This window comes from Epithele typhae (assembly GCF_022376455.1).
Source record: "Epithele typhae strain CBS 203.58 chromosome Unknown BXZ73scaffold_6, whole genome shotgun sequence".
Taxonomy (NCBI): domain Eukaryota; kingdom Fungi; phylum Basidiomycota; class Agaricomycetes; order Polyporales; family Epitheliaceae; genus Epithele; species Epithele typhae.
This window is the reverse complement of record NW_025954197.1, coordinates 462,552-485,472: the sequence shown is the minus strand read 5'-3', so window position 1 is coordinate 485,472 and position 22,921 is coordinate 462,552. Positions and strand designations below refer to the sequence as shown.

At 58.1% G+C, this 22,921-nt stretch overlaps 4 protein-coding genes across 4 annotated transcripts; 2 read left to right on the top strand and 2 right to left on the bottom strand.

Moving 5' to 3' along the window:
- Positions 1 to 6,329: 6,329 nt before the first annotated feature.
- BXZ73DRAFT_88161 (bifunctional P-450:NADPH-P450 reductase) lies at positions 6,330 to 10,625 on the bottom strand (the record flags this gene model as incomplete). The annotated part of the gene is made up of 15 exons (XM_048024852.1): positions 6,330 to 6,485; positions 6,548 to 6,605; positions 6,664 to 7,442; positions 7,497 to 7,799; positions 7,864 to 8,625; positions 8,679 to 8,732; positions 8,786 to 8,952; positions 9,009 to 9,183; positions 9,238 to 9,353; positions 9,408 to 9,580; positions 9,642 to 9,728; positions 9,793 to 9,889; positions 9,956 to 9,989; positions 10,250 to 10,377; positions 10,490 to 10,625. The coding sequence occupies 15 exons, from the start codon at positions 10,623 to 10,625 to the stop codon at positions 6,330 to 6,332; spliced, it is 3,225 nt and encodes a 1,074-aa protein (XP_047881189.1).
- Positions 10,626 to 11,492: 867 nt separating this feature from the next.
- BXZ73DRAFT_41776 (delta-sterol C-methyltransferase) lies at positions 11,493 to 12,878 on the bottom strand (the record flags this gene model as incomplete). The annotated part of the gene is made up of 4 exons (XM_048018837.1): positions 11,493 to 11,540; positions 11,592 to 11,999; positions 12,061 to 12,509; positions 12,725 to 12,878. The coding sequence occupies 4 exons, from the start codon at positions 12,876 to 12,878 to the stop codon at positions 11,493 to 11,495; spliced, it is 1,059 nt and encodes a 352-aa protein (XP_047881188.1).
- Positions 12,879 to 13,424: 546 nt separating this feature from the next.
- Positions 13,425 to 17,035, top strand: BXZ73DRAFT_41549 (heterokaryon incompatibility protein HET-C; the record flags this gene model as incomplete). Its single annotated transcript, XM_048018791.1, has 22 exons — positions 13,425 to 13,528; positions 13,588 to 13,630; positions 13,698 to 13,810; positions 13,879 to 13,903; positions 13,964 to 14,002; positions 14,049 to 14,084; positions 14,138 to 14,200; positions 14,264 to 14,341; positions 14,392 to 14,446; positions 14,501 to 14,634; positions 14,688 to 14,835; positions 14,883 to 14,927; positions 14,983 to 14,999; positions 15,051 to 15,321; positions 15,374 to 15,400; positions 15,456 to 15,509; positions 15,556 to 15,578; positions 15,631 to 15,738; positions 15,790 to 15,828; positions 15,877 to 15,924; positions 15,971 to 16,056; positions 16,111 to 17,035. The coding sequence occupies 22 exons, from the start codon at positions 13,425 to 13,427 to the stop codon at positions 17,033 to 17,035; spliced, it is 2,481 nt and encodes an 826-aa protein (XP_047881187.1).
- Positions 17,036 to 18,666: 1,631 nt separating this feature from the next.
- BXZ73DRAFT_41392 (uncharacterized protein) lies at positions 18,667 to 18,897 on the top strand (the record flags this gene model as incomplete). Its single annotated transcript, XM_048018762.1, has 1 exon — positions 18,667 to 18,897. A coding segment is annotated over one exon (231 nt), but the record flags the coding sequence as incomplete, so codon positions are not given.
- Positions 18,898 to 22,921: the final 4,024 nt, after the last annotated feature.

Genomic DNA, 22,921 nt, shown 5'->3' with positions numbered 1-22,921 from the left:
GCAGAAGATCCTCCGTGGCGAGCTTGAACTGCTCCAGAAGTCTTTTCCGAACGGGCCCGCTTAAGAGCTGCGGCAGCGGCGCCCCCACCAAAGGTCTCTTCTTCTTCGTTCCCTGAACCTGTACCTAGCGCATACGATACGGTAGATAGCTGTACGATACCTGAAGCAAATCGATCTGGTTCGCACTTTCGCACTAGCGTGATAGTAAAAGGAAACGATAAGAGTGTTAAGACCGCAGCAATGATTGACTCTGGCGCGACTTCGCTTTTTGTTAGTAAAAGGTTCATAGATAGGCATGGTATTTCGGTGCACCCGTTGTTCAAGGAGATCACAGTGCACAATATCGACGGTACAAAGAACAAAGCAGGTAGTATTACGCATTTCACAAGGCTTACGTTAGGTATGGGTACATATAGCGAGCGTCTCGATTTCTTAGTTACAGATCTGGGACCAGAGGACATGATTCTTGGCTTGCCTTGGTTACGTACGGTGAATCCGGAGATAGACTGGGAGAAGGGAGAAATGCGGATTGAGACGGACGAGGACGAGGAGGAACGACCTGCGTTCGAGCGGATCAACGCGAACCGGGCACAGCGACGGAAGTGGCAGAAGGCAGGAGTGTTGGAGGATGCGAGGGAGGAGGTGTGGTGTGCGGCGGGCTACACCTATTCGACGCAGCTGGCAGAGGCTGCCAACAAGGGGAAACCTCAGAAGACGTTCGAGGAGATGGTCCCGGAGGAGTATCGACGCCACGCTAAGGTGTTCTCCGAGGTCGAATCAGAGCGTCTCCCTGAGTCGAAACCTTACGACCATGCGATCGACCTCAAGCCTGATGCGCCTGAGTCGATCCGCTCCAAGGTTTTCCCCATGCCGCTGAACGAGCAGGAGGAGCTGGATCGGTTCCTGGAGGACAACATGCGCAAGGGATACATCACACCTTCTAAGTCCCCCATGGCGTCTCCAGTCTTCTTTGTCAAGAAGAAGGACGGGAAGCTCCGGTTAGTACAGGACTACCGGAAGCTGAACGACGTCACTGTCAAGAACCGCTATCCGCTTCCTCTCGCCTCAGACATTGTGAACCGGCTGCGAGAAGCGAAGTACTTCACCAAGTTCGACGTGCGCTGGGGGTACCACAACGTCCGGATCAAGGAGGGTGACGAATGGAAGGCTGCCTTCGTCACTAACCGAGGGTTGTTCGAACCCAAGGTTATGTTCTTCGGGCTCACCAATTCGCCGGCCACCTTCCAAGCGCTGATGAATTCGATCTTCGCGGATCTCATTGCGCAGGGCAAGGTAGCGGTGTACCTGGACGACATCCTCATCTTCACGGACACCCTAGAGGAGCACCGTCGACTGGTTCATGAAGTACTTCAGCGGTTGGAGGAGCACGACCTCTACCTGCGCCCTGAGAAGTGCGAGTTCGAGCGGGAGGAGGTGGAGTACCTGGGGCTGGTGATCCGTCAAGGCTCGGTCAGCATGGACCCGGTGAAGGTCAAAGCCGTGCGTGACTGGCCAGATCCTCGTAACCTGCGAGATCTGCGCGGTTTCCTTGGATTTGCCAACTTCTATCGTCGCTTCATCAAGGACTTTGCTAGGCTGGCTCGTCCCTTGAACGACTTGACGAAGAAGGACGTCGCGTGGACATGGGAGTTCGCGCAGCGTCAGGCATTCCGCGCGCTCAAGGACGCCTTCATCAGCGAACCGGTTCTCGCTACATGGGCACCAGATCGACCCACCAGACTCGAGGTGGACGCTTCTGGATTCGCAACGGGTGGTGTTCTGCTCCAGAAGCTCCCCGACGGCCTATGGCACCCGATCGCGTTCCGCTCAGAGTCCATGTCGGATGCAGAGCGCAATTACGAGATCTACGACCAAGAGCTCTTGGGGATCATCCGAGCATTGGAGGACTGGCGCCACTACCTTGAGGGCCTTCCAGATCCCTTTGAGATCATCACGGATCATCGGAACCTCGAGTACTGGCGTACTGCTCAGCATCTCTCACGGCGGCAAGCGCGATGGTCAATCTGGTTGGCACGCTTCGACTTCGTCCTCACCCACAAGCCTGGGAAGACGAACACGCAGGCAGATCCTCTCTCACGTCTCCCCACTCATCAGGTCACGGACGCGGAGGACAACCAGGAGCAGGTCGTACTCAAGCCAGAACGGTTCGCTCAGCTAGCCGCAACCATCTGCAGCGACACCGATCTGCTCGAGCAACGCATCCGTGAGTGCACCAAGCGCGAAGTGGAGGTTAGAAGCGGGCTTGCAGCGCCGCCTCGCAGGATGGCAAGTGGAGTAGCCGAGTGGGAAGAGCACGGGGGCCTGGTGTATCACGAAGGTCGCCTATACGTGCCAGCCGACCCAGAGCTCAGACGAGAGGTTCTTCGGCGATGCCACGACTCAGTCACAGCTGGACACCCTGGACGCAGCAGCACCCTTGAGCTCGTCAGCCGACACTACTGGTGGCCTGGGATGGCGCTCTTCGTGGCCAAGTACGTTGCAGGCTGCGAGCGCTGTCAGCGCTACAAGCCAGCTCCACATCCACGCTCCACTTTGCATCCGCACGACGTCCCTGAGGCCCCCTGGAAGGTGGTGGGAGTAGACCTGGTCACCGGGCTCCCAGAGTGCGAAGGGTTCAACGCCATCGCGGTGTACGTCGACCACTACAGCAAACAGTGTCACGTCCTCCCCACACGCGACAGCGTCGATGCTGCCGGCATTGCCGACCTGCACTACCGCGAGATCTTCCGCCTACATGGTGTCCCTCGGAAGATCGTGTCGGACCGTGGTCCCCAGTTCGCCGCCCGCGTAATGCACGAACTCTACAGCAAGCTCGGCATTGAACATGCACTCACCACCGCGTACCACCCTCAGTCTAACGGACAGACCGAGCGAACGAACCAGGAAGTAGAGCAGCACTTGCGCCTGTTCGTACGCAAACGGCAAGACGACTGGGTACGCTATCTGCCAACGGCCGAGTTCGCGCTGAACAGCCGAATCCACTCTGCGCACAACCACACACCCTTCGAGGTCATGTACGGGTACAAGCCAGACTTCACGGTACCAGTGGGAACAGATACTCGCTTCCCTCATCTCGAGGATCGTCTAGAGGGCATGCGCCAAGCACAGAAGGACATTGAATCAGTGCTGCGCGCAGGCAAGGCGAAGATGAAGGTCCACTTTGCAGAGGAACACCCTCGTGATCGGAAGGCGTTCGAAGTCGGAGACAAGGTCTGGCTTAGCGCAAAAGACATCAGTGTGCACCAGGCAACGCGCAAGCTTGGTGTCCGGCAGCTGGGACCCTACAAGGTGGTCGAACGCGTGGGTGACCTAGCCTATCGTCTCGAACTCCCACCCACGCTCAAGATCCACCCGGTCGTACATGTGGATCGGCTGTCCAAGTATGGAGGGAATGAGGTGAACGGGCGACGAGCACCACCGCCAGAGCCAGTGGAAGTGGACGGAGAGGAGGAGTACGAGGTGGAGAGGATTCTGGACAGTCGGTTCTTCAACCGCCGGCTTCAGTTCCAGGTGCGGTGGAAGGGATACGGAGAGGGGGACGACTCGTGGGAACCAGCGGCGAATGTCGCCAATGCCCCAGAGAAGGTCGCAGAGTTCTACGAGCGCAATCCCAACGCGCCTCGCAAGATATCTGCGACTCTATTCGCCGCTCTGCCATGGAGGAGGGTCGAGCACCCTGAGCATGCAGAAACGGAGAAGGAAGACTGGCAGGAGGGGAGGATCATGTCCATCCGGGACGGATGGGTTTTAGGAGGGGGGTAATGTCGTGGAACGGACTCTGGACTCACCCTATGTATTATTTTTCGCCATTTCTCTGCCTTTTCTCTGCCTGTTACTATATTGGAAGGTTGTTCCCGCGCTTAAGCGCCCGTATCGCGGACTCTCTTAGCACTTGCACTTCGTGTCCTAGCCCTCATCTCGACCTCTTGGTCTTTGTGGGCTAGGTGAGTATCTCAATTGCCTGTATGTATGTAGAGCTATGTTAACTTGGTCTTTGTGGGCTAGACATCCCTCGCGTGACTCTAGTTTGCGTTTGCTTTGCGCCTAGTGCCGGCGACGCCTCTGCACCACCACATCGAGGTCATCCAACCTCTATCCATACCCATCCACACCTCCCTCTCCTCCGATTGGCGTACGCGGCCCGCTCCCGCGTCAGGGGCACGTCTGTGCGCCGTCGAAGGTGGCGCGCTCGATATGGTCCGCGAGAGGACTGGCAGATGGGCGGTGCGCGAAAGGCTTGAGAGGGCCGCCCGTGCGCGTGCGCGTTGGTCGCAGTGGTAGCGGCGGTGGCGGGCGTGAGTGCTCGTCTGTGGTCCCAGGCGCGAGTGGCGTGCGCATTGTATTCGCGCGCGCGCCCAGCGGGCCATACCCCGCGAAGGAGGTCCGCACGTTCAATGAGTTCTACTAGGACCGTGTGAAGTTCTCCGTCTCTACGCACGCACTTACAACACCTGGTTTCGTTTACATTGTGCCATCATCGCCCGTTGATAGGTACATCTATGTCGCTGTCGCTAGATACTGGTCTGGTCTGTGTCAGACCTTGAATTCATAGTCATAATCGCGCTATATTTTACGTGTGATGAGTGCTACTACTCGATATCCAGTGCCTGAAGCAGTGATCTACGGGCATGAGTGAGACTAAGTGCATCTGGTGAGGGCCTACCTTCACGACTAATTCTTCATTCTCCGTGTAATGGTCTCTCATTAGCAGAGGGGTAAGCGAAAAATAATACTTCTGAATAATGCGATAATCCAGCTCATTAGCCCTCACAAGCCTCAGTAACGTCTCATTATGGATTCGGGTTTTTCCTGATGAAATCGCTGTCTTACAGAGCAACAATGCCGAACATGGACCCTGGACTAGAAGATAGAGCGAAAAGAGGATGAGTAGGCAATCTAGGACCGAGCCGAACCGAGCAGCGACGCCCAGGCCCTCTAGACAATACCATGTCTCATGCGCACCTGCTGCGGCGTATATGCTGCGTGGCTGCGACTTGCACCTCGTCTTCCTCTACCTGCACAGTGGACAGAGGAAGACGACGCAGGTGTGCATAACCAACCAGTGCTGTCCGAAGCAGTCGAGCGTCATCTCGTCCCCGCTCCTCTGCCGGCTGCCGGACGCCCTGTCAGCACACATGCACCGCATCTCACGCCCGAAGTGCCAGGCGCATGGTCTTGAGGGGCAAGCACCGGGGTAGGTGTGGCCGGGCGAGGAGACTAGAACGGGCTGGTCTCACCCCGAGGATGCCATGGGTAACGGCCAACAGCATCAGCACCTTGCGCATACGTTCGTGAGACTGGCTGCACGTTCTCGTCGCTCTGCGCACCCCTGAGAGACGGCACTGACGTGGACGTACGATGTCTTCCCGGTCATCCCATCCTCTCGGGTGGGATGCAGATTCTGCGAGCGATGCTTGGAGGGACGAATCATACCATGCGCAAGACTGTCGGCGGTGAGGGGTGATCCCGACGGAGCCCCATGACGCCGCCTCGAGTTTTCCCGCAGTGATACGGCTTCACCTGTAGCGGGCGCTGAGCGCGGGAATCTTCCGGGCGAAGCGCACGAAAGGTGGTGGTAAACGTACCAACTTGAAGCTGGGGTGCGTCCCCAGCTCCTGTGGCGTATATATAGGTAGATCAACTACTGTACAGTACCACGAGGAGAATACAAAGGCCGCGATGATGCACGCGCGAGTGGCTGCTCGCGCGTGCTGCCCTTGGCTTGGGCGTGATAATCTACGCGAGACGGTCCGTGAGCGCTCCGAGCGCGCGATGGTCTAGGCGCGCAAAGTGACCGTAACACGCAGAGGTAGCGTCCGACAATTTGTTCTTCGGGGACCAGAGTTTGTTGGTCACTGTATGCCATCCATTGGCTTGCCGAGTGACCGCTCGAGGGCCATATTGATGAAAACTAAACTTTGAGACGGTCCGAGATCTCAACCAGGGGAAACATAGTTGCGCGAGGAGTGACAGAAGGTGTGTCAAGGAGAATGACCGGGGTGGAGGTGAGCGGCAAGGAAGGAACGTCGACGTGCGTCCGCTACGCGCGCTACGCATCCGGCTTTCCGCGCCGTGATTCTGGCCCTCGCGGTGTACCGAGGACGTGTCCTCGAACCAGCATCATCCCTCTTTCGCCATCACTCGGCGCTCTTTCACCCGGCCGTAGCATCGACGCTCTTGTTTGCCAACGTCCCGCTCACAAGTTCTCAGGTCAAGAGCTTCAGCTTCGGTAGTGTCCCAAATCTCAGTATCATACAACTCGTCTCCCCAAACGTCGCTCACTTCTCAGCCCGTCATACAGACCTCGCTCACTCAAAGATATCGGTCGCATATCGTCCTTGAATGACCTTCTCGAACGCCTCCGCCGCGCGCTCATCGTCGAACTCAGGTCGCGCCTCCTGGATCATCTTCGTCAACGCCTTCCTGATCCCCTGCGCGATCTTGCTCGAGCCACACGTGAAGAACTGTCGGGTGAGAAATGGACTGGTCAGATATCGCTTTCTCAACACTGATCGCACCGACTCACCTTCGCCCCACGGTTGTTGAACATGTCCTGGACCTCTTCGCGGTCGTGCCACACGCGACTGCGCGACCGCCAAACGATCAGTGCGGGAAAACCTCACGCAAACCAAAAATACTCACTCCTGCACATACTTGCACCCCGCAGACGCCTCCGACGCACGCGAGAACGCGGGGCGCACGTCCACAACGCCCGCTTCCACCCACTTCTTCAGCTCCTCGCCCTCACTCATGTACAAGTAGTCCTCTCCAGGCGCGCGGCAACCAAAGAACAACAGGCTCTTCGCCACGTCCCGTCCGGCCGCCTTCTGCAGCGCGCGCTCCTGCAGGAAGCCGCGCATCGGCGCAAGGCCCGAGCCCGCCGCAAAGAGCACGAGCGGCACCGCGGGGTCTTCCGGGGGGTGGAACGCGCCGCCTGCGGAGGCGCGAACGGCGAGCTGGACGACGTCACCGGGCCGAAGGCGCGCGAGGAAATTGGACGCGACGCCGAGGAACAGCTCCGCGTCCTTGTCCGCGCCACGCGCGAGGGAGGGTGCGGTCAGGACGGAGACTGTGAGCGACGGGCGCTGCGCGTCGTGGAGGGGCGAGGAGGAAATCGAGTACTGGCGGACACGCATCGCGGGAAGGAGCTCAAGGTAGGTGGGGAAGGGCAGAGCGAGCGCCGGGTGCGCTTCAAGAAGATCCAGGATGCTGAGGCGCCGTGCGAGTATCTCGGCTGAGTATGAGGCGAGGAGCGTTTCAAGCGCAGACTTGGTTTCTGGCGGACAGTCGGTAGCCATGAGAACGCGGAGGTCGCGCGTGGTTGCGGGTTGAGAGAGCTCGACGTAGCCTGAGAGGAGTGCGAAGATGGAAATGGGCTTGTCGACTGGGAGCGACGTCGGACCCACAGAAGCCAGTTTGATCTTGTGGAAAATCACGTTGATATATAATCATGTCATAAGTAAACGTGGACGCACCTGCTGCTCAGGCGACAGCCCAAATCTTGCCATGACGCGGTGAACGTCCCGCTCAGGGTTGGTTGGCAGGATTGCCAAATAGTCTCCAGAGCGGTACGTCATACCTTCGGGCAACTCGAAGACGAAGTGCCGTTTTTCATTCAGCGCATTTGGCGAAGTGAGCAGACGGTTCTCCACGACCTTGCCGAGGTCGGCATCCGCTTGACGGAGATTCGAGGCCCTCTCCTTCCCGTCGGACACCGTCTCCATCGACAGACCGCTCACGGCAGATGCTGCCTTGTCGCCGATCTCCACGCCGTACTCCTGCAGAACCGCAATTATTTGTTAGCTCCGCGAACGTTTCCAACGATTCGTTGGCCAAGCTGACCTTCACAAGCGTCTCCCAGAGCTTCGCCTCCCAGTCGTCAAAGACCTCAAAGAACTCCGCTGCCTGCGCGTCGCCCACTCCACGCTCCAACAACCGTTTCCCGCCACGCTCCTCCATCTTCTCGTCGATCATCCGCGGCACACGCTGGAACGTGCGCACCCAGTCCTTGTTTCCACATCCGAACACGGCGTACTTGACCCCCTCGCACTCTTTCTTGCCCGCGCCTTCGGCGTTGAACAGCCACTCGCAGAAGTGGGCCGCATTGTCTGCTGGCTCCCCCTCAAACGATGCGGTGACCACGACGAGTGGGCCGTCCGTAGGCACGTGTGCGGAAATCGAATCGAGCGTGCCGAGCGAGGCCGCAAAACCATGTGCGGGCGCCGCGCTCGCGATGCGCTGAGCGAACGTCTGGGACGTGCCCGTGTTTGAGCCGTACACGACGCTGAGCTTGTGCTTGAGCTCAGATGTGGCTACGGCGGGGGCATCGACCTTTGCGCGCGACTGCTGCGGCCCGGAGACCAGGGCCGAGGTCGGTGCGACTCCGAGGGGGGTCGTGGTGCGGTTGCGGGGGATGGCGTGAATGAGAAAACCTTTGGGCTTGATGGTGAGCATCTGCTTCAGCTGGAGGTCGTAAGAGGGGTCGTCGAGGACGATGTCGAACTTCTGCATGATGGTCGCGAGCGCGATGTGCGCCTCTTGCCAGGCGAAGGGGCGCCCGATGCATGCACGCATGCCGTACCCAAAGGGCTGCCAGGCGCTTTGCTAGATAGGGAGAATGAGAGAGCATTTTGCCGAAGATAGATATAGACACGTACTGGAAGCTTCTCAAAGTTCTCGCCGTAGACGCGTTCGGGCTTGAACTCGCGTGACTGGAGGGGTTTAAGTGAGATTAAGGCTCTGATTGCTACTCGAGACGACGTACGTCTTCGCCCCAGACCTTGGGATCAGTCTGTGTCCGGGACGCCAGAATGGCGATTTTATCTCCCTTCTTGAGGGCGTACTTGCCATCGCACACGGTCGTGTCCTCGAGCGACTCTACTACACGCGAGGTTGCCGGAGGTTCGAGACGGAGCGCCTCGCGAAGACACGCTGCAGGTCAATGCATGCATTCAGTACCTGGAATAATCATGCACACAGTGGCTTACCCGAGGTGTACTTGAGCTTCCCAATGTGATCAAGTCGGATGGGCTCGTCACCGAGCACCTCATCAACCTCCTCCTGCAGCTTCCGCATCGCCGCAGGGTTCTTGCACAGGTAATAGAGCGTGAAAGTGAGCATCCCCGATGTTGTTTCGTGACCCGCGACGAGGAACGTGAGAAGCTACGCCCACACGTGTCAGTGCACGCACACGCGCTGTCCAGCCATTTGTCCTACGTTGTATCGGATGCACTCGTCTGGCAGCTTTTTGCCCGTCTTCTTATCGACACCATTCAGCATGGTGTTGAGCAGATCATCCTTATCGATAGGGTTCGCCTTACGGTCCGCAATTACTGACAGATTGTGAGATTAGCGTCACGGCTAGTATCGAACAGTACGGTGCGTACTCTCGTTACAGAGGTCTTCCATGACCTTGATGTCCGCTTCGTACTTAGCGTTAGCCCCGTACATCATGCTTTGGACAAGCCCCGGTCTGTTCGCGCGCTGGCCACATTCGATGAGGAAGTCGACCAGCGACTGGACGAACGGATGCGTCGACTCCTTGTAAAAGTTGTTGAGCCTGTCGTGAACCTCGCGTCAGACGATACACTTAGCACATGCAGCTCGAGAGGAGCGCGTGCCTATAGTTCATCGCGCAGAGCGTGATGGTGTCAAACGCGAGGCGCGTGAAGTCCTCAACAGGCTCGATAGTCACGCGCGGGCCGAACCTGTGTTCATACATTCAGAACGGGGGTTCCCAAACACCGCGGACGACGAGAACGGGACGCGCACCGTTCCCACTTCTTGATCATCTGATCACAGATGTCCGTCATGTCGTCGAACATGTCGCGCACCTTCGCCGTGCTGAACGACGGCATGAGCAGGCGATCTGCGGAAACCGCCCAACGTCAATGACAACGTAAGCGTATTTCTCGAAATGAATGAGAGAACTCACGGGCGATGCCCCAGTTCTCTTCTTCATTGTATGCCTGTCGCGTTTGTGGTCAGATATGGGCCGGCGGCAGGTACGAGCGATAAGGGAAGTCCCGGACTGAACGGAGAAGGTGCGACGGCGGCGATGGCATCCGACGCGCGCGCGCGCGCACGCGAGATGGGACCGCGCGTGAAGAGAAGCTTCGCGGTCAGTGCGCGGCCGGTGTGGAAAGTCCCGGAGGTGATTGCGTGTGGCGTAGGGACCACAGGGGAGAACGCGAGACGTGCAGGTGTAGGGAAGCATCGGGATACGCACTGTAAACAGCCCATCCCCAGTGCCGTTCCGGACCTGCACCAGGCCGCCCATAACGGCCTTCTTGAAGCGTTTCTCGTTGGAAAGCTCGTTTTGAAGCTCGTAGGAGTTGGCCATGATGGTGGTCCGGTCTGAAAAGCGCATATATGCGGGGCCAGTGGAGAGATCATGGTGGCAGCGGATGAAGAGAGGAACGCGCGAGCGCTTAGAAGTGTCGCGTTAGAAGAGACTGCATATACGCACTGATCATGTTAAGCTTGTATATTTCCCCATACTGGTCTGCGAGAAGCTCAAAGGAGCGGTGAGGAACCTCGCGGTCGATTGAAGCAATGTTGCCAATGAACGGCAGAGAAGGCGGGGACGGGATGGGGGTCGTCATCGTTGATGGTCGTTGGGTAGCAAGTCTTGGTCGTTATATGCGCGTGCGTAGAGCGAGAGGGATGCGCGTAGATGAAGAGAGGACGCAGACGTGGGCGCGGAGCGATTCAAGCTTAAGAGGAATCGAAGAGTAGGAGCGCGCGGCGTGGGTGAAACGAGGCGACTCCGAGCGCGCTGGTACAACGTTGGTATATCTCCTTTCTCGACCTCGAACAGAACGTCGCCCATGTGGCATCCAACTCGGACGTACGGCCACCGGACTCAACGGCGAACGTGGAACACCAAATATGATGCTGCCGGGGTCGGGTGAAATTAGAAGAGCGAGATGATGCGTGGCGAGCCGGTCAAGATCCCGTCGGGGCCTTCTCGTCGCCGTCTCCGGTGAGCACATGTGCGATAACTCTCCTTAGCCTCGATGACGGATGTCGGTCATCGGCGCATACTGCCCGGTGGAGGCATATACATCCCAAGAGCCAGCGTCCCTACGAGTTTTTCATCACGATATCGTGGGCTCGCTTCGTGCGTACGGCCACGGACGCAAGCAATCGCCGACATGTCGTGACACATCCCGAATCCTAGAGTAGATGTGAAAGCACACAAACACAGATGGAATGAGTTGAAGTGCAGAGCGTTGTCTTTGTTGTGGCTCACTGAAACATCTATCATGGTATGATTGTTGACCCGAAAGCACTGACTTCTCGCTCTACAACTGGGATCAAAGCTGGCTTAGGCCTGGATCTAGTACACCCTGTGATATAAGAGATTCAGAGCACCCGAAAGCAGCCTAAAGGAGAGACTTGTCGAGTACAACATTATGCGGGGTATATAGCATAGTCTAGTGTGGGTACTGTAGTAGTGTAAGCTCGACTTAGTTTTTCGGCTTCCGCGATACGACGAGGTACATGGGCGTGAAGAGCTGAAGAGAAGTCGGGTCAGGACGTGCCATAACCAGGAACAACAAACGAACCTTCTCGCGACCGCTCTTAACGAGCGCATCTGCCGCAATTTTCAGCGTCTCACCGACCTCGAAGGTGCCCTTCGGCACAATGCCCAACTTCTCGATGAACCACAGCCCATGGTGAGTAACGAACTTGCCGCTCGAGCTCATCCGCCAGACGGTGAAGACGTCCCACATGGTCTGCGCCTTGAAGATGTCACCCTCGAGCGGGTAGTACCATGGCACGTCGTCATTGTGGTCCGCGAGGTCGTCCTCGTACTCGATCTCGAAGCCGACTTCGCGCAGCGCCGTCCGTGCGTTCGAAATGGGACGCATTTCAGGGATACCGTTCCCAATCTCGATCTGGTGCGCGACTTCCTTGTGCTCCGGGATCGACGGGTCCCACTTGTCTGTCATCACCCACTCGTACACACCGAACTTAAAAACACACAAGGTTGAGTCGTCTCTCTGATAAGTGGCAATGCGATAAGGTACTCACGACGCCTCCGGGCTTGAGCACCTTCATGATCTCGCCGTACACACCCGCGAATGACGGTGCGTGAACGGTAGCCTCAATGGCATAAACGGCGTCGAAGGAGTTAGGGCCGAACTTCTCCGAGAGCTTCATAAAGTCGCCGATCTCGAAGGTGACGCGTTCCGAGAGACCCGCCTTCGCGGTGAGCTTGCGCGCGCGGCCAACCTGGAAGTCATTGTTGTTGAGACCGACAATGTTGACGTCCACGAACTGGGCGATCTCGCGCGCGGGTCCACCGATACCGCAGCCGACGTCGAGAACGCGCATGCCGGGCTTGAGCTCCATCTTGAACGCGAGGAAGTGCTCGTGGCGCGCGAGGGCTTGATAGAAGGATTCACCCTTGTAGTAGCGTGAAAAGTGGAAGGATGTGCCCCATCCATACTCGTAAAGGCCTGTTGCGCCATCATAGTAGCCTGCGTGAGGAGTCAGTATATAGACACGGCGACCGAAGACTGCATGCGCGCGCGCTGCTCCCAGGCTCCCAGGGGTAAAGACAGGCACCGCACAACTCATACCCAAAATAACGTCCCGCGCAGCCCCATCTCGCCCACGGGAAGACATCACGGTGCAAAACCCATTCACGCCCTCCGCAGCAACACGCGCAGTACAGCTGGAACAGAGGACTCACCGTTGATAACGTCGGTGTAGTTGGCGAGACGGTTGTCGGTGTCCTCGCCCTTCTCGGTCGCGAGATCCTTCTGCCAAAACTTGGCATAGTTTTCGATGCGCTGGCCCTGACGGCCGTCAGCGTAGGTCTTGTTCGTCGTGGCAGCGGGGGCCATTTTGGGGTATGTATGGGGAGGCTGTCGTGGCGAAGCGCATGTGGTCAGCAAACGTGCCCCAGCATGCGTCGAGCGAACAAGAGAAAGCGAGCAAAGGCGCGTCAGGAAACGGGCGAGTGCCAGCGTGCGCAGTGGTGCGCCCTCGTACACCCACGTCGGCACCCACCAAGCACGCCGAAGCCAAAGTTGAATCACTCACTGGAAGGGGGCGGCTGAACGCGGAAAAGAGGAAGGAAGGAGTGTGAGGAGAGTGGGCCGACTCTGAGATTTTTATACGACTGTGTCACGGAACAAGCCCCGCGATGCACGTGTAAGCGCCCCATACATTGGACGATTACGAGCGCCGTCGACGGTCCGGGGGGGACCGTGGCGAGGCCCCTGTCGGAGCACAAATCTCCCAACTCCGGTGGCTGCTGACGTCACGGGCTGGAGAGCGCCGCGGCCGGAGAACGCCCACCCACTCTTCCGGGATGATCGCGCTCGCCACTCATATACAAGTCGCACAGCGCCTCAGATCCAGAGGTGTACACTTCCCTTCACTCCACCATGTCCTCCTCCGGCGGGTATCTCCTGCTACTCGTCCTCTGCATTATCATCTTCTGCGTCCCCAGTGAGGGCGTTTACGCTTTCGGCGCGGGCAACATTCCGAGGTACGGCCTTTCGCGACTACATCGGGGCTGTGTAAGGGCTCATTGCGTTCGCGAGACAGCTTCGCGTTCCTCGAGGGCAAGGCTTTCCGCCATGGTGATATTGTAAGCTTTGTCTATCTCTGGTGCGCGCGGCATCTCCCAACCGATTAAACCCTCCTTGGTGTGCCAGGAAGATTCGCTCGAAGAAGTCGCGAAGAAAGCCGGAGGTTTCGCGCTTGGAGCGTTGATTGGAAAGGGCGGATCTAAGTTTGGGGGGTTGGATATCAAACGCGTGTACTTCGGGTGCGTCATCCACAGTCTTCCTGTACTCCCAAGCAATCGCGGCCCTGATCATGGAATGACGCCACCAGAAATTGGCTCCGTGACTACAGTCAGGTCAGCCATGCGCTTGTGATGGTCACCGACACTCCAGAGTGCTGAAATACGTGCACGCAGGCCGTCGATGTAGCTGGTTTGCAGAAGTTGCAGCTTCAAGTATGCATCCTTCGCTTCATCACCAGGCCGTACTAACTCTTGGCAGACGATCATCAACCTTTGCATGGCCCTTGGTTTTTTGGTTAGATTACCCCCCTCTATCTTTAGCACGAAGTGACACTATTGTTTACTCAGGCTCACGGGTACGCCACGAACGAGTTCGAGGTTACGGAAGATCGTCTGGGTGTCTACCTTCCGGTGCGTTCTTTGAAGTATATTTCATGCGATTATACCGATTGACCGTCCAACGCTTATGCATAGACCGAGCACATCGACAACCCTAAGGGATATCCCGACAATGCACGGCAATATCATCCGAAGTTGCGACCCCCTGTAGATGTGAGCCAGATATCCACATACCGGTTTATTTCTTGACTGATACCAATTAGCAAAGGGAGTTGGATATTGACCCTCGCACAGGGATGAAGAACTACATCGGAAATGGTACGCTTTGTCTGTTGGTCATATCTGGGTATATATTTACATGTGCCTATCCAGAGAATGGCGGATGGGACACATCAAAGGCACTCGTACGGCGCACTCTAGAAAGGTGCATTCAGATTGGCCGTCAAGCCCGTGCGGGAGGGAACAAGGTGGATACCTACGAATCGTACCGTCTCCTTGGCCAAGCAGTACGTGATGGTTTTTTTTTTCTCGGTTTCAGAGCTTAACTCTGTATTTGAAGCTTCATACTCTCGAGGATTACCCTGCGCACTCCAATTTTTGCGAACTCTCGCTTGTGATGTTCGGATATCACGACGTCTTCACTCATGTTGGCGATCAAGTCCGGATACAAGCGCGTGACGGTCGGATGGTCGCCCCCATTGTAACGGGTAAATGGCATTAAAGTTTCGTTGCATTCCGTATGCTCACCAAAGAGCAGGTACCTTCGGTTCGAGTGACTTCATCCACAGTCTTCTCGGGGGTAAGCACATCAACCGTCCCTTGATTGATGTCACTAAGTCGATACCTGATTGTAGAGGCGACCGATCACCTCGTGAGTCGCCACGGGCAGATGCTCCTACTTGCATGCTCACCTTGATCACAGAGTCAAGCATCTGTTACCGACCTCAACGCTGAACTGGATAAGGCACGAGCCAAGTCGGGCTCGAATACCCGTGGAGGCGAGACGCCGGGAAATTCCCTTCGCTCATTGCTGTCGGCGATTCCTGGCGGCAACGATAGCGATTTGGAGCGCGAGATGCAGAATTGCGAGCGGATTCGCGATGGTCCGGCTCAGGGCGGGAAGCGGCCTGAAGACATGACCCCACAAGAACTTCACGCCAGCCTCTGGCAAGTGCTCAAGTTTAGGGACTCCGGTACGTCTTTTCCGCTCCCAGCTGACGGATTGGCTGAACTCGTCACATCTAGTTGTCAAGAAGATCGAGAAGACGATCGGTTTGTTGCCTAATTTGTGGATCATATTACTCCTCTGATCCTTTCTTCGATGCAGAGAGGATTCCCGGTCTGGGTCCGATGATCGAGAAGCTCATGGATTCCATCTCGGGTATGTCGTACAACGTCTTGCAAGATGCTTTACTCATGCCCCTCAGTCTTCGTCTTCACCACGCTTGAGGTAGAGACCATTGCTTTCCTTGTTGTCAATATTAACTCATCCGCAAATGCAGCCGATCTTGAGGCCAATTCTCAAGCAGGCTACGTCGGGCCTCTCTCAAGCATCGGGAGAGGTGATCAACTCGGCTGACCAGTTCGAGGTCTTCAACAATCCTCATTCTGTGAGCCGTTTCGACTCTATCTTTGCCGAGGTGGTTCTAATCATCTTCCAGTCTGACCCCACCCACTCGTTCCTTAGCAAAGATCACTTCGTGAGCTGGTTTCTGCTTGATGAGGGATAGCAGCTCATAGCGCTTCAGAACCTAATCCTGAACGAACCCGCGGGCCGCTTGGGGAAGATCATCCTGGTAAGTGTGTGCATATGGCGTCGTGGATTATTCTAACCCCATGCAGATCCATACTGCGAATTCAGTAGTGAAGGCCTGGGATGACACGTCGATAAACATCCACCATGTCACCGAAGACATTCTGCAGTGCCTGTACGTGCCGACATCCTGGTCCTCTGAATTGATCATAAATAGGCTCGCTTCTAGCTTCCATCCCAACTTTCAGGACAACAACAGTCAGATCCAGCGTCAGATGCTCGACTACATGCGCACCTGGGTCGAAGGCCTCGGAAACCAGAAGCACGAGATCCTTCGTCGTCTCTCAAAGGATGGCGTGCGCAACCACAAGAACATCCGCCTTGGCAGCACCGAGCACGGCCCAGGAGAGGGAACGCAAGCGCAACAAGGCGGATTCAACGCCCAGCACAAGATCCAGGGCTACACGAACCAGATCCCCGGCGTCTCGCAGGCGACGTCCGCCTTCGGCCAGGCGCAGAACTTGCTCGGCAAGTTCAGCGGGCCCAACACCGGCTTCGGGAGGGACGCAGAGTTCCCGGGTGGCGGCTCTGGTCCAAGCGGGTACCCTGGCGCGAGCACGCCTTCTCATAGCTCCCACTCCCACTCCGCGGGCCCGCCGCCGCCGACTTCGGGCGAGGCTGCCTCGTTCTTCAACCCTGGCGGTTCCTTCCCCGGCTCCGGCCCATCATCCTCTTACGCGCCTCCTCCTGGCCCTCAATCCTCGTTCGCGCCCCCGAGTGGCCCGCCCCCGTCCCAGTCGTACTCAGGCTTCGCGCCGCCGCCCGGGCCCCCTCCAGGACCTCCGTCGGGCTACAACTCTGGCTACAACCCCGGGTACGCCCCGAGCTACTCGCCATCGCCGCCCGTTGGCTTCCCGTCGGTCGACGTCCCTGGGAGCCACTACCCGGGGCAGTCCTCGTACCCTGGTGGCCCTCCTGCCGGCTTCGCGCCTCCGGGCGGTCCGACAGGTTTCGCACCTCCAGGGGGTCCCCTTGGCTTCCCCGATCCCGACATGCCTGGAGCGCATGGGCATCCGCACCATGAGCATCACCACCAGCACGGCCATGGGCACCACCACCAGGGCCCGCCCGGGGGTGCGTTTGGCTGGCAGTGAGCAAGCGTAGGAGGAAGCCCGGCAAGGCCTCGCGATGGGCCTCGCGACGAGGAAGATGAAGCAAAGCGAACAGAATGGGCTCGCCGCCCGCTGTCACGGCCAGGCGAGAGGTCGTAGAAGAAACGGAAGGAGGCACAACGCAACAGATTCTCTTGTATTAGGTATTCGTCGGAACAGCTCCTGTTGTAGTTTATACGTATGTAGCCGTACGCACGCTGCCAACACGGAAATATGTATGAGTTCTACCATGTGGTGCTGGACGGGCGATGGGCGTCTATGGATATTCATCCCCGATGACGATGAGCCGCGGGAGCCGCAAGCGCGACGCGTCGCGTCGCGTCGGGGCCGTGATCAAGCTTCAAGGCTTCAAGCGTGATCTCCGCGATCGCGCCACTTCGTCCATCGGTCTCACCTCGTCCTCTTGCGCATTCCACAACCACGACCTTGAGCTGCCTCGATCTCATACTCTCCCTCGCCCATGGCCACGCGTCCTTCCGCCGACCGCGCGCAACGCCGCCCAACGTCACACCCTGGCTCGCTCCGAACTCGTGCACGGACCGGCGGCGGGCGGCCGTGCCAGAACCCGAAGCATGTCCTTCCTGGATGGGAGAGGATCCTGCGGACGGGCACCTGGGCTGCCTGAAGGGGCGAGAAGAAAGGGCAAAGTTCGGGGTCCTCTGCGTGGGCGCGGAAGCCGTTTGAGAGGCGTCTACGCGCGCAGATAAGTCCCACACCGAGTCGACGCGTTTGCTCCCAGCCCCCGCCCACACCCGTCCGTTGCTACTACCGATACCCTGCCATGAACGCGACCTACGACCCCAATGACCCCTCATCCGAAATTCCCGATGATTTCCCGGGAAACCTTTGCGACCCCCTCTACTACGACATCGACTTTTCAATGGCGTCCCTCGAAGAACAGTTCCAACCTCAGGTCCCTCCACCGCCCGGGACTGATTTTCTGTCATTGTTTCCCGACGCTCACATCGATCCGCGCCTCCTCGAGCTCGATCCCACCGAATATTACTGTTCCCCACTCTCCAACTCCCCCACCCCCAGCCTGGAGAATATCTTCCCCATGCTGTCTCCGTCGCGGTCAGAGAGCACCTTAGTAGGCTCTCCCACCCTCATGGACCACGACGACTTCAACAAGTCGCTGCCATATGGCCCTGGCACTACCAGTGACGCACTCCACCTCTTCGACTTCCGCTTTGGGTACGAGCAGCCCCCCGCATTCCCGCAACTCAGCATGTACGACCTCACGCCATATGCTGATGGCGCTGAGCAGTCGCATGCGCAGCAGATCCCTGCTGCGTGTGAGATAACCCAACGCCCGTCGCAGGGGGTGGAGGCGATCGAGGTGTCCATCGCCCCGCTCTCCTCCACCAGCCCTTCGCCGCCTTCGACTCCATACGACATCCAGGTCGAGGTCGACACCAAGCCCACGTCTCCACCGAGGAAGCGCCAGCGCGCCGTGAAGGCCCCCCGCAACGAGACCCCCGCGCCGACGAAGAAGCGTCGGCGCCAGGACACGACGAAGCGGCTCCAGTGCCCGGAGTGCGGGAGCAGTGAGTCGCCAACGTCCTTTCGTGCGCACTCCCGTCTGACCGTCTTGAATCCCTGTCGCAGTGCACGCCCGGTCCCACAACCTGAAGGTGCACGTCGAGTCCGTGCACAAAGGTTTGCGCAAGAACCGCTGCACGGAGCCGGGGTGCACGAAATCGTTCAGCCGGCAGCACGACCTCGCCCGGCACATCGTCTCCAAGCACACGGACTTGGGCTCCCCGCGCCGCAAGGACGCCGATGGCAAGACCGTCGACGTCAAGGCTGCCAACGTCAAGGTCAAGGCCGTCGACAAGGAGTAGACCATCAAGGTCGTCCCGGTGAGCCCGTTTTTTGTGTCCTTGCTTCGTTCATCACGCTCATGCCCTCCCTCGCAGATCCAACGATCGCGGACAACAGCACTATACGACTTCTTGAGTCCCACGCCCTCCTCAAGCCTTCGGTGACCGACGGCTTAAACATGGCGTGGGACTTACTTCAAGAGGGGTCGTATATCGCTGATGTTTGAGACCGATTGCTCGCGTCTTTGACCAGGAAAGTTCACTCCCCCTCAGTGCCGTCTTGGCTTGCCTTGAGCTTGAAGCGGCACTGAGGGGTATGGCGCTCTGTCCTGGAGAAGACGTGGGCATCTGGAGAAAGGGGTGTTTCTTGGTCTCGCTCGAATCCGACTGTATCTGTTGTAAGTCTTGTTACTTTCCTTGCTTGTATATCCACCATCTACCCGTGCTTGTATCTACCTATGCTCCTCCTGCTATGTCTACGTTCCCCTCCCTGCAACTGTCGTCTGGTGTTCCTTGTACGATACAGTGTAGTGCTCGATGCTCGTGATTGTTGTCTGTATTGACTGGCATGTACTATGACTCGTCCTCTTCATGATATGTTAGGCCCCCGCCAGCGTCTCCAAGTGTGCTGCGGTAGCACCGATGTTCTCATTGCCCTGAATATATGCTTCTATTGACTGCAAACCTGTACTGTCGCCCATCTGTGTCGCTCGTCGCCCAATTTCGCATGGCACTGCACAGCCCAAGGCGCTCTCAAGCCTCGAGCCCCGAAAATCGTCCCAGCATCCCACCTCCATCTCCTCCCACAGCCTCCGATCCCGCCCTTCGACGCCCTACATAGCCCGCGGCGTGCCGCAGAGGTCGCGCGGGGTTCCTCGCGCCAAGAGCCCCCACGCGTGAAGTAGGGTCGCGGCGCGCGCGGGGTTCCGCACGCGCGTATCGCGGGGTGCGTCCGTCCACCGCCGCCTGGCCCGTATCAACTCCGCCGCGCGATCTCCGCCGGGCACGTCGACGGTGGATCCAGCGGACACGGGTGTGGGCGCGTCTCGATCGATCGCCGCGCGTGCAGGGTTTGTGGGTGGTGCGTGCGAGGGCCGGCGGGACCGGGGGGCTGGCTCGTCCTCGGGGTGACGCGGCGCGGGGCCTCGTGAGCGGTGCGCTGCGGTCGCGCGCGGCAGCCTGGGAGATGCGCAGGGGCGCGGAGAGTTGGGGGTGACGCGACGGTCGGGCTTCTGGGTGCGGGCGCGCGAGCGATGCGCGGTTTCGTATTTGTGGATTTGTGGAACGCCGCGGGGGGCCACATAAAGCTCGGAGAGCCCGGGTCGGTGGGGTGCGCATTTCGTCGCCGGGGGCGAGAGCCTGCGGCAAGGCCTGGGCGGGGTCCAGCGCGGAGTGCGGACTGGTCGGTTTGGTAGAGCTCGGCACTTCATCGCGCGCGTTGACCGCGGGGTCGCGCGGGATGTCTGAGTGGATTGCTGTTTGAAGGCAGTGCATCGCGAGCTAGACACTCTCCTGAAATACGCGTATTTAGCCAGCCCTGCCTTCCCAAGGAGGCCTCCGGGCAGCCCACATCGCTAGACACCGCGTCTTGCGCCCCAGGTCTCCAAAGCTTCAACGCTCACGGTCCCGTCTAGAGTGTGCGTGAAAGAAGTCCAAGTGCCACGTCTTGAGGGAGTGATGGTGCCCCTCGGTGCGCGAGTACTGCTCCAGATCTGTTCAGCGAGGCTGATTTGGCGCAGCGAAATGCTGTAGAGTACATTGAACCAGCATGTCGCGCTGCGCGAGAGGAAATCTGTGACATGTCGATTAGGATAGGCAATACGCTAGTCTCGGGAGGAGGCACGTACGAAATGCATGGAATGAGCAGTCATGTCACTCAAATGGGAAAGCATGGCAATATCCGACGGTGGGAATGGTCCAGGAGGTGGAAGAGGAACATGCTAGGCGTGGCATTGGGACATAGAGAAGGAGACGGCGCCGGGCGACGGATGATCAATCGATCAAGGTGAGGAGCAACTCGAGTGGCCACCGCTTGCGCGATGATGCGCTGTGCCGCAGTCACGTGGAGCGGCTGAATCGCTGTTGAAAAGTTTCGCGCGCCCATGGACTTGGACCTGAACGCGTCTTTTCCCTCGACGATGATGTCCGTCGGGCTCTTCGAATGCTCTTATCATGCCACAGGCGATCCTCGTCCGAGTTACGCTGTCCCACACATCCACGTGTCCCGCAGAGAGCGTCTCCGAGAAGCCTCTCGCAGCCCGGACCGTATATAATGTGCGTATCTCCCTCGGCGGTGGTCTCTCGCCCTTCGAGTCACTGTGTTTTGTTTTATTCTCTTTGTTGCCACTTCACATATTTCTTTGATATTCCGGCGATGGACGTCCCGGACCCCAACGATTTCTTCCTCCCGGGCGATGGGGCGGGCGATACTTGGGACGCCTCAAACGTTCCTCTCGAAGGTGTGCACCTCGAGCCGCCCCCGCAATGCCTGGTTGACATCTTAACGTCCATCGCCGACAGCTGGAGCGATCTCTCCGCTGGTTTCTTTATAATCCCACAAAACGAATCTACAAAACTTCCCTATTCTTTTATCCCTTCCAATTCCCGTTCTCCTTCCGCAAGCCCCGAGGGCATCACCGACGGGAGCTCGTCGTCCTCATCGGCTCTCACCCCTATCTCTCCGTCGCTATCCGCCAAGGACGGTTTTCGCGCTCTCGCCCAGCCCAGAGGGCAGGAGCCCGAAGAGAAGGTGCCGTGTCCACATGGCTGCGGTCAGAGTAAGACCCTGTTTCCTGCGCCTCCGTCCCGTCTAACACTGTGGTCACTGTGCGCGATAGACATTACAAAACACAACCTCAAGGCTCACATTCAGACGCACGGGGAGCGCGAGCGGCACAAATTAGACTTGGCGTTGACCAGTGAGTACATCGTCTTCCAAGGATACGATCTCCAGCATTGACACGTTCCCTAGTCTTCACTTTCGCATACTCCTTCGCAACCACACTCTTTTGCCAATCCCACACAAACCCGCCGCTGGTAGGCCCTCCGTCAATTGGGCCCATCCTAACGGATCTTTAACGCGTTTTGCCTACAGCCCTAGCGCTCTCCGTCTGATTCCGTAGGCGCCTCGAACAATGTTCACGACGAACGCTCGCAACGCCGACCTTTCGCCTCAACATTGGCTCCGCAGACTCCCACGGACGCCGTGGAGTGTCTCCGGTGTGCACCTGGGCGATGTGTTTGATACTGATTCGCCCACGACTGTCCTCAATTTCGAAGCGTTTTCATGAGCTGAACGGCTTTTAAGGCGTTATCTGTGCCCCGTGAGGTTCATGAAAACGCTTCGGGATTGGGCGCACTTGCGAGTCAATCAGTATCGGATGCATCGCCCAGGTGCACAGCGGAGGCAAAACACCGTCTGTACATCTTCCGACCAACTCGACCACGTTCATTTTGATATCTGAAGAAAGTCACGCCTGTCCATGTCGTTTGTTCCCCTCCCAGGTGTCCCCTCATGTCCCCCATCACCTCCAAGGGCTGGCGCCTCAGCCAGTCCATCCTCTTCTCCGCATAACCATCATCCCTCGAACCTTCACTGGTGAGTCGCGGTCCCTCACTCTTGCACACAACTAGGCTAATTTGGTTCCCCTCCATGACGATACAGACTCGTCCGTGTTGTCTCCATGTATGATAGGATGACGAGTTCTCGCATCGGCCTCGCACGCATATACTCAAAACAGCACACGACGCGCCCGCATGCGCTGTGCCCGGCTCCAAACCTGTCACGATGTCTGTAACATGTCGCGACGGACCCTCACAACGCTCCTCTTGGTGCTCTGGTACGTGCCGTCTGTCGCCACCCCTGTGGATACGTAGCCTGCAGTGTGCTCACTCGCCGATGCCACAGAAGTGGAAAGCACGAATGAAGTGCAGCCGTCTGTCTTCCCAGACGACATAGATGATGCGTGGCTTGCAATGACGCCAGGGTGAGTAGCGCAGAGTGTGTCAGTGAGGACTAGGTGCTCACACTTGCGCTCACAGTCCG